At 36.8% G+C, this 17,695-nt stretch overlaps 1 protein-coding gene across 3 annotated transcripts; it reads left to right on the forward strand.

Annotated features, from left to right (window-relative positions):
• Nucleotides 1-31: 31 nt before the first annotated feature.
• Nucleotides 32-16,500, forward strand: ORMDL1 (ORMDL sphingolipid biosynthesis regulator 1). 3 transcript variants are annotated; one of them, XM_052660285.1, is made up of 4 exons: nt 32-79; nt 1,658-1,838; nt 6,815-6,966; nt 9,808-11,282. In XM_052660285.1, exons 2-4 carry the CDS (start codon nt 1,665-1,667, stop codon nt 9,941-9,943), a joined length of 462 nt encoding a protein of 153 aa, XP_052516245.1. In that variant the 5' UTR covers nt 32-79; nt 1,658-1,664; the 3' UTR covers nt 9,944-11,282. The 3 variants fall into 3 exon arrangements, with proteins under 3 accessions (XP_052516245.1, XP_052516254.1, XP_052516236.1); XM_052660294.1 differs by lacking the exon at nt 9,808-11,282 and adding an exon at nt 16,374-16,500 and having other exon boundaries at nt 51-117; XM_052660276.1 differs by having other exon boundaries at nt 51-117.
• The last annotated feature ends 1,195 nt before the right edge of the window (nt 16,501-17,695 follow it).

The raw sequence follows: 17,695 nt of genomic DNA on the forward strand, positions 1-17,695 counted from the left end.
CCGCGCCGCGCTGCGCGGCGCTGAAGCTGACCACTCGCATCCGGCCTGAGGAGACACCGCCTTCGCCTCCGCGGCGCTGGTATTGTTTCTGTCCGGCCGCCGGGAGTGGGGCGGCGGGTGAGTGGCCACGAACGGCCGCAGGGGCTGTGATGCTGCCTGTGCCGTGGGGAGCTTCTAGCAGGCCCTCGGCTTGAGGGGAAAGGTGGACTTTGGCTCCATCCGCGGCGCCCCGTTTGGCGATGTGGGCCAAGTGGCCCCCAGGACTTGCTCCCCAAATCCTCGTCGTCGCGTCCCGGCCTTGACGGGATGTGCAGCTCCGAAAAGAAAGGGTGGGGAGTCGGGGCGGTTTGTCGATAGCACAGCGGCCTTTGCTGAGCTTCCACTACCCGGGAGCTCCGGCCGCTGGGGAAGGCTGCCCTTGGCTGTGTAGCGGGCGGTCGCTGGGTTCCCTGCATCCGCGAGGGCAGCGCCGAGAGGGTTCTTTGCTCTGTGAAGTCATTGTTTGCTAGTCCTGAAGTGGCGCGGCAGACTCCCTGGAAAGATTTTCTGCCCTGGGGTAGGATCAGTCTTTGCCTTCCGCCTCAGATGTAGATTTTAAGGTCTTTCGAGCATTAAAAAAAAAAAAATTTTGTCGAAAGTGGGAAAAGCACCCTGTGTGGTGGCATGTTCTAAGTACAATTTATAGCGTATAAAAATTATATATTATGTACGGTGGATATTTAGACTGGAAGACATATTTACACGTTTAAATTTGAGACTGACTTGGTGATTTTAGTGTAACTTTCATCACCGTAAGCCTATAGATTTTTGGAGGGAGAGGGCCTTTGTACTCTGAAAATACTTGTTGGATGGAGTTAGGATAAATTCCTCTCAGTGCTAACTCTGTAATGGAAACGGTTTGTGTATTTTTAACTCAGCTGTTCCCAATACACTGTAGCACGCCCCCCCCCCCCATCTCAGAAAGAAGGGAGGGGGAAGAAGGAAAGAGAAAAAAACAGTATTTTAGGGACGGTGACCAGAATTAAAATGTGCAGAAGACAGACTCCTTGTTTTAACCTAATTGTATCACAAGATTGAGAGAGAAACCTCATCCTTTGACCATGTAAAATTTCCACCTCTTTGTGTTCCTCTCATTTTCAGTGTTCCTGAAGGAGTGATTTGAACTCTGACCACTCTATGGATACATTGTTAGGTGTAAGAGTCTGGCTACTCAGAACAGACTGGTTTAGGTTAACTTTGTTCTTTTTTGCGTATTAGTTTATTCTCTTGGTAAACCTACTTCCTGAATTTTCACTTTGCTCTCATGATACAAGAAAATGTAGGTTTTCTCTTTCAGTTTGAGGTTTCCTGCCCATTGTTTCATTTAGTAAAACCAACATGCTTGAAGACAAGCTTTAGGAAAGGAATTTTAACTTTATTATTTTCAACAAGAAGCATAAAAATAAGTCTTGTCTGTCTTAGCTTAGAATCGGATGTGAAGAACTATTGACCTCTTGGGCATGTGAAAGTAGCATATTTTGGAGGGTCTGTTCTATTTTAGAACGATGAGGGGGAAAAAAAGTAATCCCAGTAGCACACTTATTTTGTCATGTCAGAATTAGGAATATTTGGGTTTCCAGTTACATCAGTGTTGATTCATTTCATTGCTTTTCTACAGCGCAAACATGAATGTTGGCGTTGCCCACAGCGAGGTGAATCCAAATACCCGGGTAATGAACAGCCGTGGTATGTGGCTGACATATGCTTTGGGAGTTGGCTTGCTTCACATTGTTTTACTCAGTATTCCCTTCTTCAGTGTTCCTGTTGCTTGGACCTTAACAAATGTTATACATAATCTGGTAAGAATTTCACCTTATACTAAACACTTAAAACCTTAAGGTTTAATGATTTTTCAGAGACTGGGCGGGGAAAAAATGGGGAGTTATTGTTCAATGGGTAATGTTTTGTAAGATGAAAAGTTCTGGAGATGGATGGTTGTAATGGTTACATAACATTGTGAATGTACTTAATACCGTAGAACTGTACACTTAAAAATGGTTAAGATGGTGTATTTATGTCATGTATATTTAAACAATTTTTTAAGAAGCTTAAAGTTTTATATTAAAAGAAAAACACGACTCAGTTTTTAAATAAATTGAGTTATATAAAATTAAACCATTTATATAGTTCAGTGATTTTTTTTGTATCTATGACAGTTTTGAAAAATTCTTATCTCAAATAAGATTATATTTTTGTATCACTTTATATTTAAACATTGGACCCTTTTTATAAGACCTTTTTCTTTCTTCCTGTTTTATAGAATCTGAAAAAAAAGTCATTTTAGCAAAAATTAGAAGATGCTTTAACTCAGACTACTATAATATATTGATTAACCAGAATGCATCAGAAGTAATTATGTTTTTTGGTTAACTAGAATCTAATGAACATCTTTGGTTTAAATCCTTGTTAAGTCTTTCTAAATTGTATAAATATACTTTTCTGTTTCAGTGTAGAAATTTTGAGTTTAATCTGTCTTAAATGATTCAAAAACTTACGGTGCCTTAGCCGCTTCCTGTTAACTATTGCTTTTGTATTATATGATAGCTCTACAAAGTACCAGAGATTAGACCGAATACTCTGGAAATTGCCTATTTAAAAATAAAAAACCTGATAGTGACTTTTTTTGTCTTTCACAAACTATTAAAATAGAATGAAAGGGGAGAAATCTAGTTATTTGAGACTTTTAGTTGAATCCAGATTAACTCTATTTGTTTAAAGATATATCCAAAATGAGAAACTTAGAACTAAAACAGAAAAGTGTAGGAGAAATAGATGTTTTTTAATTAGTATGATTTATTTTAAATCTTCTGGAAAGTGTATGAAGTTGGCTGTGTGTGCTCATTCGTGTCCAGTTCTTGTGACTTGGTGGTCTGTAGCCCACCAGGCTCCTCTGTCCATGGGATTTTCCAGGCAAGAACACTGGAGTGGGTTGCCATTTCCTCCTCAAGGGGATCTTCCTAATCCAGGGATTGAACCTGCATCTCCTGCATTGGCAGGCGGATTCTTTACCACTGAGCCATCTGGGAAGCCTTGAAGTTGACTGGAGAAGGACAAAGATGATGTGGTAGAAATAAATGAATGTCCAATTAGTTTATTTTATATGATAGACTTTGAAAGGAATGTTTAACACTATTTTTAAATAGTGATCTCTGAAATATTTGATGCTAGTCTTATCCCTTTTATTGGAATTCTTTTCCTTTGGCTTCCATGGGACTGCTTTTTCCTGATTATATTTTGGATCTTTCCTTTACTACTTCCTCTTGCAGTCTTCTCTTTTCCTCTCAAGTATTGCTATTACCAAGGTTTTCTTTTTCAACCCTTCTTATGATATATATTCTACCTAGGTTACTTAATCTATCTGTATTTTCAGTTTCTACCTGTTAAATGATGATGACCATGTTAATACTGCCAGAGCATCTTGCACCTTAAAACCAAACAAGTTTAAATGACACTCACTCCTGATATATTCCTTGCCACCCACCACGATCTGTTCCTGGACTTTGTTCCTAATCTAATCTAAAGGTACCACTATCTGCACAGCAAGCCAAGCCACATAGCTGAATGTCAAAGGTAAAGTGATTAATACAGTGTATCATCCAAACCAAGACTGTTTTGAGAGTAAAAGAGAGCTCTAGTAATAACAACCTTGAGAGAGTAAGTATAAATCAGGACTACCCATGCAAACTAGTATATATGGTCACACTAGTCTTAGGGTAACTTTTTTTCTTTATATTCCACAGCCATTTAGTCAAAGCCCTGTCCTGTTTTACTGTCTTCAGTTTGATCCTTACTGACATTGTTATAATTCATGCCCTTTTCTCCACTCAGGTAGATTACTCCTACTTGGTCTCCTTGATGCTCCTCTACTCTACTTTCCTTCATTTGAGTTTGGCAGAGTGATATTTTTAAAATTCATGTTTATTCAAGACACTCTTAAGTCTTTCAGTGATTCTATTGCATTCATAGTAAAATGCCAAGTTCTTTGTGTGACATAGAAAACAAGTTGAAAATAGTACAGAGGCAAGAAAGAGACCCAATCTTAACACATCTCCAAACCCAACGACGGTCTCAAAATAATGAAAATCATCTCTCACCTTTCTGCTTTGACTTAGGCTCTTCTTCCACTATTTTAATACCCCTCCCTCCTTCCTGCTCTGCCTGGCTGATTCCTGCTTGTCCAGGCAAACTTCTCAAGTATCACCTTTTCTAGGAAGCTACAAAATCCCCATGCTGGATTCTTTTTTCATGTGTTTATCATACTATTATAATTAGCAATTTATCTCTTTTCTATTTTTTAACTTCTATATCTCTAAAGGACTATTTAAATGTTGCTGAATAAATTATGTATGTTCTCACATAATTTTCCCTTCTCCAGTGGCACATGTATTAAATGAACTTAAGAAGTCATCTGCCCACTTCATGTTTTCAAGTTGGTTGACTGAGATTGAGATACAGTATATGGCCATGGACAAAGGACGAGTAATTGAGAACATGTAGGGAAGTAAACTTCTGACTTCGTAGTCCTCTATACTAAAAACCTGACTAACCAGCCATAAATGTAGCAATTACATGATGCCAAATGTAAATTTCTTTTGATGTTAACCTACATTAAACCAATTAAAAGTGTGAAATATGTACTGCACGCTTTTTAATATTGAAAAATAGACCTAATTGTTATCCATGGTTAGAAAAAAACATGGCCTCTGTCTTTATAAACTATATATTAGAAACCTACAGGAGTTGTTTTACTCAGAGCTACAGTTCACTCTTACAAGTTCTAATACTTCACAAAGTTCTTATCCTGGCTTTTAAAATAAAAGAAAACTCTTTTCACTTTGAGTCAGTAAATATTTGTTAAGGTCTAATCATGAGCTACATACTTATTTCCCTAATTCTTTTAATGTGGGTATAAATCATCACTAAAATTTTCTAGAAAAACAATAAAAATAATGGAGTAGAAGATAAATGGTTAGGTAAGATTTTTTTTCATTAAAAAGAATACATAAAATAAACTGTTTGAATATTATCTTCTAGACCCTGGTGAGTGCATGTGGTTTGAAGGACATAATAAGAGAATTATTTTTTCTCTTCAATAACTTCTAATACATATATGGTCTAAAGCAGAGATTCTTAACTTTTAAGGGTCACATTCTGCTGAGAATTTGAAAGCACAGAATTTCTGTTTCATAATCTCTTTTAAAACCAACATGAAAATGATTTCCTTGTGCTTACAGAATAAACATTCCTTGGTTTAATGTCATCTTGGCTTAATATCTAATAGTTGCTTTGTATGAGTCCCTGTTCCTGAGGTATTCAGGCTAATGGGAAAAGAAACATAAAAATAACTTCAATATAATGTATTGTGCTATAATAAAACTATTTTCAATAAAATTCTATATATGCACATAGGGAAGAGGTTAATTAATGCTAATGTGAAGGGCTTCACTAAGGAATTATCATTGAGCTGAACCTTCTAGAATAAGGTAGTTGACAAGGTACCATCAAGGCTTTTGCTTTGCATTTCCTGTATTTCATTATACCTTTGACAGAAATTTCTGTCTTACATTGTAGTTGTTTATGCATACCTTTTTTTTCCCTTACCATCTCAGAAGATTGAACTCTCTCAAGGGGTTGCACATGTCTTGTTCAATTTCATATATGTATACAGCTCCTGTGTTCTATACATATTAGCCACTTATTAAACATTTGTAGATTTACATCCGGTTGAACATGAATCCATGCTTCTGTTGCTTATGTGTTATTGCAGGTAAACAACTTTTAAACTGCCTAATGGAATAACTAGGAAGTAGACCAAGCTTTAAAGAAGGGTTGTCTTAACCTGTTAATAATAACGTAAAATTTCAAATCACTGAGTTTTCTATTTTTTCCATATATTTATTAAAAGTTGAACTTAAAAAAAAATGATAATCACATCATGACTTTATTGGGTAAAACTGTTCCACAATAATATATATGCTTTATTCTTTTACCAGTGCTGTACATGGTAATCCTGTTACCTATAAATCTTAAGTGGATATCTCCAGGAAACCAAATCTAGTACACATTGTTTTTTTTCCTAATTAACCACAAAATTAGATACTTAAACGTATCACTGGCCAGAATGGCTCTTAGTAATTTTTTTTACTTTTATTTTTAAAAACTACCTTCTGAAAACACACTATTGAGTTACAGTGGTGATTTTAAAAGCAGGTTGTGTTAAACATTATACCTAGTACATCAAACCATCTTTGTTCAGACATCTTGAAAAAGAACTAGTGAGACAAAGACTAATGTTAAGTATTTTCAAAATAATTTTCCCCTACACAGATTATAATATTTGCCAATTTATATGTTTTTATCATTATATAAATATCATCAGACTTACTAATATAACACTCTAAACTTTCCAACACACTGGAGATAAGGTAATCCTATTTCCTAATAGGAAATGTACTAGAAAATCTAAATGTAATGATGCAAAGCTACCCCAATGGTACTTTTCATTTATTTTCAGTTTAATGAGAGATGAAAACAGGTTATTTTTGGTGGACTTTATAGTGGTTTTCACCAAATAATATTTCCATTTAAGCCCACAGAAGTCTAGTTTTACTATGAAGAAACTGGCCACAATCTTTCACAATAATATGAAATCTTAAAACTTGAGCTGTTAAGTTTATCATGCAGTCTGACACAGCCTGGAACTATCTTAATGCTTAATGACAAATACTTGTTTTATATTTGATATTAACTATATACCCCCTTGCTTGTTTTTCAGGGGATGTATGTATTTTTGCATGCAGTAAAAGGAACACCTTTCGAAACTCCTGACCAGGGTAAAGCAAGGCTCCTAACTCATTGGGAACAACTGGACTATGGAGTACAGTTTACATCTTCACGGAAGTTTTTCACAATTTCTCCAATAATTCTGTAAGTGGAAATTTTCAGGTATGAGGAGGTCTGGATGAGATGAAGCCATTCTTTTATTAAATTTGAAATAGAAACATTATTTTGTTGAAAACATCAGTAAATTGTTACTTCATAGAGAATATAAAATACAGGCAAAATTTTTAACAAACTGTTAAAACTAGTTTTCACTTCAGTCAAACATATATGGAGACAACATTACATGTTCCTCAGTATGCCAAGACATTCTAGAATGTACAAGTCAAATATATTCTAGTTCATTTTCTTAAGCTGCTTGCAAGAAAACTAAACACATAATCTTGTTTTGTTGTCCACTATCAGATTAATCTCCCTCAACAAAGATGTAGATGATTTCAGATGAATTTCATTGACTACCTGCCACATTTGAATGCTCAAACTCCTTGGGAGAGAGAGTATGGTTTAGAGAAAACAGAAGTTAGGCTTTCATTGTAGGACAGACCTGGGTTGAATCACGTAGCTGTCACTTAGCCTGCTTGGTTTGCTCATAAATAAAGTTCTAGCCAATGGTACCTAACTCAATTTGATGATATAAAAAATGAATGAGATAATACCTATCTGTATAGCATCTAACCTTATCTGATTTCCTCCTGCTGCTGCTAAGTCGCTTCAGTCCGACTCTGTGCGACCCCATAGACAGCAGCCAATAAGGCTCCCCCGTCCCTGGGATTCTCCAGGCAAGAACACTGGAGTGGGTTGCCATTTCCTTCTCCAATGCATGAAAGTGAAAAGTGAAAGTGAAGTCGCTCAGTTGTGTCCGACTCGTAGTGACCCCATGGACTGCGGCCCACCAGGCTCCTTCATCTATGGGATTTTCCAAGCAAGAGTGCTGGAGTGGGGTGCCATTGCCTTCTCCAGATTTCCTCCTAATATCTGATATTCAGGATCCTCCACAAAATGGTTCCTACTTTATTTTTCCTTTATGTGAATATTTTACCTTAACCCAACTCCCACCTAGCCACACTCTTCTAAGCAGCATTTCTTAAATATGTTTTATGTATAATCCTATTTCTATGCCTTAGTTCAAGTCATTTTTTCCACCTCAAATGCTTTCTCCTTTCTTACCTGTCTTGTTTTTCTTTCAAGATTTAAATTGTGACCATCTCAGTGAGGTCTTTTCGTTAGCAACCAACCTTCAGTGAAATGCTCTGCTTTGAACTTCCATAGTAGTAGTTATATATCCCTTATTTATGCCACTTTATATTATTTCTCTATTATTTTATTTCTGCAAAGAATTTATAAGTGCATACAGTGCTTTGAATTCTACACTCAGATGCTTGCATACAATAGATATTTCACATATATCCCAATCACTTACCCAATCACAAAGAATATATATAATTACATATCCATTATAGAATCAGTGTGGTCTGCAGTACCTGGAAAGACTTCTTAGAGGCATTGTTGTTGGTCAGTTGCCAAATCGCGTAAAGCTCTTCGCAACCCCATGACTGCAGCATATCAGGCTTCTCCCTCACCATCTCCTGGAGTTTACTCAAACTCATGTCTGTTAAGTCAAGGCATTAGAATCCCTTAAAATGGAACTTAAGGTAGGTTAGGTGTTACATTGATGTTTAAGATAGGGAAGGCATTTTCAAAGAAAAGAATGAAGTAATCATAAAGTGGTAGATTTCTTTTTCCTTATGTAGATTTCGTTCCACATAAGAGGACATTTTTTAAGTTTTTAATTATTTTAGCCTGACATCAAAAGAAAAATATGTACGGTCTAACAAAGATTAATGCAATAACAAGAATAATGGCTATTCAGAGAGCCCTAAATTTGTATTTTAGCTCTGCTGCTCTCTAGCTATCTGACTGTCAGCCATATTCTTGAAAGTCTCAGTGTCCTCATCTATAACATGTTGAAGATTGCATTATAATACGGTTGACCATTGAATAATGTGGGGCTTATGTGTGCCTAGCTTCAGTATAGTTAAAAATCTGGAGTATAACTAGTCAGCCTTCTGTATCAAGTACAGTGCAATGCTCTATTATTTACAGTCTATATCCTGTTTATATTAGGATACTCTTTTGGTGGCTTCTTGATGTATCTTCATTCTGATGTACCCTTGGGTCAAACTTGGGCATTCTGAATTGATGATTTATGGTCTTAAAGGTGGCTTAGGCTTCTTAAAACAAATTCTCAGATATTGGATATCCTGAATATATACACTCAGATGTTCAGTTATAGAAAAACAGCTGGAATCTTACAGTAATATCTTTCAAGTTGCCAATTATACTGGTTATATACCTGTTCAACTACAGTATGGAAAAAAGAACATCAAAAGGGCAATCAAGTATTTGTTTGCTTTCAAAGATGGCTATTATAAATTATACTAATGCACTAACACCCTGTTTTTCACAACTTTACAGCAGTGGCTTTTAACCTTTTGGTGGGTCACAATGAACCATTTGAGAATATGATGGATGCTTTGAATCTGGATCTTCTCTTTAGATATATACACATTAATACAAAACTATACCTAAAGTTTCAAGAAGCATACGAACCCTAGTTTGAAAGCCTTCTGATTTAAAGGATGCTAAGTAGTAACTGTCTTCCATTAAATACATTTTACACAATTGCAGAAATGCAAAATGTGCATATATGCCTCTATTCAACCAATGTTTCAGTCTCAATTAAAATTAATTTAGGCCCCCAAACTAAAATGTTTGCTCTTGTTCTAGTGCTCAAAAAAAACTGGTTCTACTTTTAGGTATTTATGTTTCAGTGGCCTTTTTCCCACCTTTAAATATTTAAAGATTTCTAAGCAATTTCACTTTTATATATTTTATATATATATATATTCTTAACTTTTGTTTCTACAGATATTTTCTGGCAAGTTTCTATACGAAGTATGATACAACTCACTTCATCCTAAACACAGCTTCTCTCCTGAGTGTGCTAATTCCCAAAATGCCACAGCTACATGGTGTTCGGATCTTTGGAATTAATAAGTATTGAAATGTTTTGAAATGGAACAAAAAGTTTTACAGCTACCGAGTTTTCTGTAAGGAAGGAGTGGTTAGTAAACTGCATAATGTGAAATAAGAGGTAGCTACATTAGAAGGCCAGTTGCTAGTTCTTCATAGGCTATTTTGAAGTGCAGATTCTTACAGGAAGATGCCTCTGTTTAATGCATCTGGTATCTTTCTGAAGAGAGGCTTTATGGGCAGGCTGGGCAGGCCCAGCTTATAAGTTAAATGGCTGTAAAGTAAGGGTGTAGTAGATAAATCCAAGGAAGTAGAGATAAGAAACTAAGTCTGGCTTAGCTTAGAATGAATGGGCATTATGTTCGGAGAAGAAAATTTTCAATCATTCAGTCATGGTCAGTTTAAGCCGACTTACATGTAAACCAGAATCATCTCTTTACAAGTTTATTATTAATTGTCTTTATTACCATACATATTCCTCTTGTGTTATATAAGAGGATATATATCCTTTGTTTTATACAAACCAATTCCTACCTTATGAACTTTTTTGGTTTTGCAGGCTCAACATTGTTTGATAAATGACTTTTATTTTTACATTTATTACTGAGTTCATGAAAGTTCACTTTCATGACTGATTGATGATAGAAGATAGTCAGGCATCTTAGAAGCAGCCTCTCAGCTGGCCTTCTAATTTTGGAATAGAGTGGGTTTTGCTGCCTTTCCAGATACAAGGCTGCTAAACCAATTAAGAAAATAATTTATTTTTCATAATTAAAGTATATGGTAACTTAAAGTCTCTGCTTATTTGGTGGAGCAATTTAATTGTTGCCGTCTGCCATTCTTTAGTAAAGAAAATTAAAATGGACAACTACCTAGCCAACCTGTGACCTGGCAGAAACTGCTTCTCTAGTAATAGTATCAGAGTAAATAATGGAGTCTTCTTGTAGCAGGTCTGCAGTGAAAGAGAATATCATCTTTTCTTAGTCCTCCTGCTCTCAATCCCCATCGTTTACCCATTCGTATTTTGCCTTTCAATATGTGAGTCTTAGTGTAGATAACTCAAATTTCCAAAGCAGCAACCATATTGAATTTTTGTCCCATAGAGAAGCTTTCTATAGTTGCTAACATTAATTCCAAGAAATAACTATACACTACTTTGAGAAGTAAACATGTCAAAAAAAAGTTCTGATATGGAATAAAACTGAAAAACCTAGTAACATTTGTAAGCAAGAGTGAGTATAAAGAATTATAAAACCAACTTAAAAGTCAGTTTGTTTCAAACTGACTCTAGGGGTGATGATCATTGTTTTATATTTTAGAAGTGTTGAGTTTAGAAATCAGTTGTATGATAATGCCTTTGTATGTTTGTATTTTAAATAACCAGTAATCTATACTTTAATAAAATTTTTCTTTGGTGTAAGGTTATTGCAAAAGCTTCTAAATTCAGTCATTAAGTTATGCTTAAATTTTTTGTTTTAAGCAACTGAATTTGTAAAAGTGAAAGTGTTAGTGGCTCAGTGGTCTCTGACTTTTTGCAACCCTGTGGACTATAGCCTGTCAGGTTCCTCTGTCCATGGAATTCTCCAGGCAAGAATACTGGAGTGGGTAGCCATTCCCTTCTCCAGGGGATCTTCCCAACCCAGGGATTGAACCTGGGTCTCCCACACTGCAGGCAGATTCTTTACCATCTGAGCCACCAGGGAAGCCCTTGTAAAATTAAGGCACCTAAGAAGTATTCTTTCATTTTTCTTCATTTTAAAGTTTATCTCAAAAGGCTTAAATTTTTTTCCACAGACTTCAGAGACAGAAATCTGCCTCTGATACAGGTCTTCTGCTGTTTCCGCTACTTTAGCCCTTCAGTGTGTTAAAAGATATTTATTCAATAGATATTTGAAGACCCACTCCATTGTAGGAACTATTTTAGGTATTGTGGGTACAGTTTGTAGCAAGACAAACCAGATCCTTTCCCCTATGTGCTTACCTTCAAGTTGGAGAACAGATGAGTAAACAAATACATATTATTTTACATAGTGATAAATGCTATGGAGGGGTAGGGGGGGATAAACCAGTAAAAGGCAGGGGAGCCTGCCTCAGAAAAGTCTTCTATAAAGATCCTAACTAATGCAACATTTAGACAGAGACTTTTCTGATGTAAAGGAGCAAGCAATACAAAGATCTAGGGAAAGAGGCTTTCAAGTACTGGTGATGGCAGGTACTAAAGCTCTGGGACAGGAAGGAGGTGGTATGTTTGAAGGACAGTCACTGTGCCTGGAAAGGAGTAATAAGCAACAAGGATAAGAATGGGAGCAAATGAGTTCAGAGAAGTAGGTAGGGGTCGACCAAGGTAAAGAGCAAATTTTATTCTAAGCCTGACAAAGCCATGAGAGAGTTTTGCACAGGAGAGTAAAGGGATCTGGGGTTTTTGTGGTGGTTTGCGTGTGTGTCTGTGAAGGTCACTGGCTAATATTGGAAATAAACTGTAAGGGAATGGGAAGCAGGAAGAACAGTTGGGAAGCTACTACAGGCAAGAGGTAGTTCAGACTAGGGAATTAGCTGATGCAGTGGTGAGAAGTGGTAAAATATGGGATACACTTAGCAAGTACAATTCACAGAACACTGATACAATGAAAGTAAGTTGGGGGAAGGGAACTAAAATAACTCATAGTTTTTTAGCCTTAACACCTAGGTGAGTGGTTGAATGGTAAATAAGAAAACCGTTCCTAATTTCACAAATTTGTACAGTTTAGTGTAAGATAAAACTTTTTTAAACATAATCTATAATGACTATTATTTGGAATAAAATCAACTGCTATGCTATACTTGCTCCTAATTTCAAGTCAGGACACATAATACCAATTTCTAAATAGGTCTGAGTTCAGAAATGCTACTAATTTTAGCATGCATTGGTGACTCTTGACTGCATCAGTTATTCCTTTGGAGTTCCAATGGTGGTTTTTTATTTCCTTCATTCCTTCTACATGTATTTACTGGAATTCTTTTGTAAGGAAGATTTTTCCCTTCTCTCCCATTTATTCAGTCATTTATATTATGAGCTCATGGATGTTTTATTGTTTGTTTATAATCTATTATAACTATTAATTTGTTGCTCAAATTGTCCTCCAGCTTTGACCAATGGGAGTTACCACTGGAACGTCCAAAGTTAACCCCTGTATTCTTTTCACTTGCCCCATTTTTCATTTTTGTTTTTAAGCATAGAATGGTATTTGTTAGGTTTATGTCACTATTGTCTGTTAAACTAGAAAGATCTTGAGGGGCATAGCTGTCTCCTTAACTAATATCTGTGTGAATTAGCCTTACAAAACTATATGATGCCAAGAGTTGGAAAAGACCTTAGAGGCTATGTAATTCAACCTTACCCTTTACGTTCAGTTTTCATTGACCACCACGCCTCTGTTCAGTCCTGTGTTGGCACTAATAAAGGAGGACTTAAAAAATACAAGGCTGCATTTTTGTAATGGAATTTATAACCTGTTTTACATTTAGCCAAAATTTAATGCTTATTCTACATAACTTTTCAGCTATTTAACTTTTAAACTGTTACCAACAGCACTGAATAAATAGTACCAGAGTTCTCACCATTTTCCATTATGATACAGTTTCAAATTTTTCCCACTGTCCTGATAATTCTGCTCTAAGTCGCAGTTTATTATATATCGCACTAAGGTAACTACAGATGTGATGTCACTCCAGCGGTACCGCTTCCCTTGTTCTGGATACTCTTTATTTTTAATGAAGCATATTTTAGCTGTTTTGAAAGTCGCATATCACTGATTCACTTTATGGTCACTAAAATCTCCGGTCCCAACATGCAGTGCTATTCAGTGATGGTTTTCCCTTCATGTACTTACTTAATGGATTTATCTATATGCCTATAGATCCCCATGTTGTTGGATTTTAACCTGTTGATTCATCTTGTCTAGCTGATGTTGAATCTTCTCATGCAATATATTTCTCTAATGTCTCCTATATTAATCTGTGTGTGTGCATGCGCACGCTCAGTCATGTCCTACTCTTTGCAGCCCCATGGACTGTAGCCTGTCAGGCTCCTCTGTCCATGGAATTTCCCAAGCAAGAATACTGGAGTGGGTTGCCATTTCCTCCTCCAGGAAGTCTTCCTGACCCAGGGATCAAACCTGTGTCTCCTGCATTGGCAGGCAGGTCTTTACCACTGAACCACCAGGGAAGCCCTGTATTAATATCTATCACTAGTAAATATGACTCCAAAATATCCTCATGCAAAAGACAAATGCAGCAACTCAGCATAGACCAATGCAGTTTAATATTCTTTCCAACAGGACAGAAAAGTGTAATTCCCAAAACAGTTACATGGATATTACATATTGGTGTTGGAAGTGTAAACAAGTTCAGTACTGGGAAGACAGGTCTAGGTTTTAAAAAAAAAACCAAAAAGCAATTTTTGAATAGCACTGGGCCAAGAAGTAAGGTAGGTAAGAGGATAGCAAAGATAAACACCTTCATTTTGCTTGATGTCAAAAAGTGAGACGTCTCAGATTTTTATTTTACTCTATAATTACAGTTCCAGTTAAAAATGATACAGCAGGTAGTTTGTTACGGGGAGTTTACAAGTTTTTGTCTAGGGCTTCCCTGCTGACTCACTGGTAGAGAATCCACCTGCCAATGTAGAAGACACAGGTTTGATCCTTTGATCCTACATGCGACAGCAACTAAATTTTGCTCCATAACAAGAAAAGCCATCACAATGGCTGCACCTCAACTACAAGTAAGCCCGTGCAGCAACGGAGACCAGCACAGCCAAAAATAAATAATTTTTTAAAGTTTTTGTTTAGCTACAAGTGAATTAATACATAAGAATTATAAACATCAAACTTAGAATACTGCATATTTTGGTATACAGTACACAGCTCAACTGAAGGGTGATACTTTAGCTCTTAAATTGGGTCTTTGGTTCACAGAAGTTGATTATATTATTTTTGACACTTTTCATAATTAAAATGTTTCATAATTTAAAAGTTAATAATATATTTGGATTTTATTTTATGTTCAGAATAGTATATTCTATTGTTTGACTCATTCAAGCCTTTAATAAAACAACTAATGCTTATGAAAGTGACTCAACCTGTAGCTCTAAAGATCTATGTAATCTCAAGTTAGCACATAAGCTAGTTTTGTTACTGTGACCTTTAACTGCATAATTACATGGATAAAAATAATTCTCAAATTCAAGAATTGAAGGAAACAACATCATAATGCTTAGAATGAACTCTTTAAAACATGAAAGGAATTTTACAATATATAAATTTTCTGAATTTCCAGTTACGTTGTTGTTCAGTCACTTAGTCTTGTCCAACTCTGTGACCACATGAACTGCAGCACTCCAGGCTTCCCTGTCCTTCACTGTCTCCAGAGTTTGCGCAAACTCATGTCCATTGAGTTGGTGATGACATCCAACCATCTCATCCTCTGTCACCCCCTTCTCTTGCCCTCAATCTTTCCCAGCATCGTGGTCTTTTCCAGTGAGTTGGTACTTCACATCAGGTAGTTACAGATTTTTTGACACTTTAAAAAAGTTACAGATTTTGGAAAATTGTTATTTTGACCATATTATAAGGAAGATAAGCATGCATCATTTTATTCATTTTATAGTTTTCCCAATGAGAACAGAAGAGCCAGGTGATTTATTGGCTATTGCCCAGGAAAATACCAGTATACCAGCTACTACATGAAAACTTGATACAGTGATCCTGCTTTGAAATGTGTCCCTCCTTTGAGTTACCCAACCCGTGCTTCTATCATGGCATTTAATGGTCCCAGGGAGTTTAGGGGAGCAACAAAGAGATTCACCCTCTCCATCTCCTGCCAAAAAGCACAGCCTCCACACACTTGAAAAATAAGATTATCTGAGTCTGTTAGTTCCTCAAAAAGTTAAACAGAATTACCATATGATCCAGCAATTCCACTTTGGGGTATATACTCCAAAGAAGTGGAAGCAGAGATGTGAAAAGATACTTGTACAACTCGTGTTTATAGGAGCACTATTCACAATAGTCACAAGGTGTAGGTAGCTGAAGTGTCTGTCCATTGACAGTAATGCATAAACAAAACACAGTTTATATACACAATGGAATGCTATTGAGCTTTAAAAGGAATTTCTCACATATGCTACAACACTGGATGAACCCTGACATTAATGCTAAGTGAAATAAGCCAGTTACGAAAGGACAAGTACTGTGTGACCTAGAGTATGAGGCACCTAGAGTATTCACAGTCGTAGAGAATGGTGGTTGCCAGGGGATGGGAAGAAAGGGAAATGAATTAGTGTTTAACAGATAGTTTCAGCTGGGGAAGATGAAAGTTTTGGAGATGGATGGCAGCGATGGTTGCACAACAATGTGAATGTATTTAATGCCACCTTAAAATGGTTTTTCTAACAACTTTAACGTGATTTTTTAAAAAAACAGTAAATTTGTGATACAAGCATCATGGTTCAGCAAATGAAATAAAACATGTTCCAAAGATGAGACCTGCCTGATGGATGGTATTGCTGCTGCTGCTAAGTCACTTCAGTCGTGTCCGACTCTGTGCGACCCCATAGACGGCAGCCCACCAGGCTCCCCCATCCTCGGATTCTCCAGGCAAGAACACTGGAGTGAGTTGCCATTTCCTTCTGCAATGCATGAAAGTGAAAAGTGAAAGGGAAGTCACTCAGTGATGTCTGACTCTTAGTGACCCCATCCATGGGATTTTCCAGGCAAGAGATGGATGGTATTACCATTAATTAAAGAATGTAAAGTGAAAGTGTTAGTTGCTTAGTTGTGTCTGACTCTTTGCTACAGACCTCATAAACTGTAGCCTGCCAGGCTCCTCTGTCCATGGGTTTCTCCAGGCAAGAATACTGGAGTGGGTAGCCATGCCCTTCTCCAGGGAATCTTCCGAACCCAGAGATGGACCCTGTGTCTCATGTCTCCTGTCTGAGCCACCAGGGAAGCTGTGATGAAAGAATGTTCCACATCAAAAAAGATATTTGTTAGCAAATAAAGGCAAATGACTTTTTTTTTTTAGCACAATTCAACCTATGAAGAACATAAGACAGGTATGTGACTCAAGTGGAAAGGGGTGCATCAAGCCTGAAATATTAGCCATTAAAAGCACCAAACTCATTTCTATTGCTTCCATTCCATTATGCCAAACAATCTGGTTATAATTTGGATCTGGCTTTCATTGTAATTTGATCAACACAGAAAAGGTAAGGATCAGCAGGCTCTAGGATCAGCTATCCTAGACCCTTCATCATTTCTCTTAATATATTAGTACTATGGTTTTTACATAGCAGTTTATTAGCAAATTGTGTGACTCAGCACTCCAGAGTCCAATCACTTCTAGACCTGATAAACTGATTTCAACCCTAAAAAAGAATCAGATGTTGAAACCCAAGAAGCACACTATGGTCCTGCTAAACTGTGGATGAATCTGTGGCAAGTTGTCCCCTTCCCCAAGTGACTCTCCTCTCTTAATACACATTTTCCATAATGCTGAATTGTAATTGCCTATTATCAGACTTACGGGGCTTCCCTGGTAGCTCAGTGGTAAAGAATCTGCCTGCCAATGCAGGAGATGCCAGTTCAATCCCTGGATTGGAAGATATGCTAGAGTATGAAATGGCAACCCACTCCAGTATTCTCACCTGGAAAATTCCATGGACAGAGGAGCCTCACAGGCTACAGTCCATGGGTCTCAGAGTCGGACACAACTGAGCATGCACATACATTAGACTCCATTCCTT

Source organism: Budorcas taxicolor, chromosome 2 (assembly GCF_023091745.1).
Source record: "Budorcas taxicolor isolate Tak-1 chromosome 2, Takin1.1, whole genome shotgun sequence".
NCBI classification, from domain to species: domain Eukaryota; kingdom Metazoa; phylum Chordata; class Mammalia; order Artiodactyla; family Bovidae; genus Budorcas; species Budorcas taxicolor.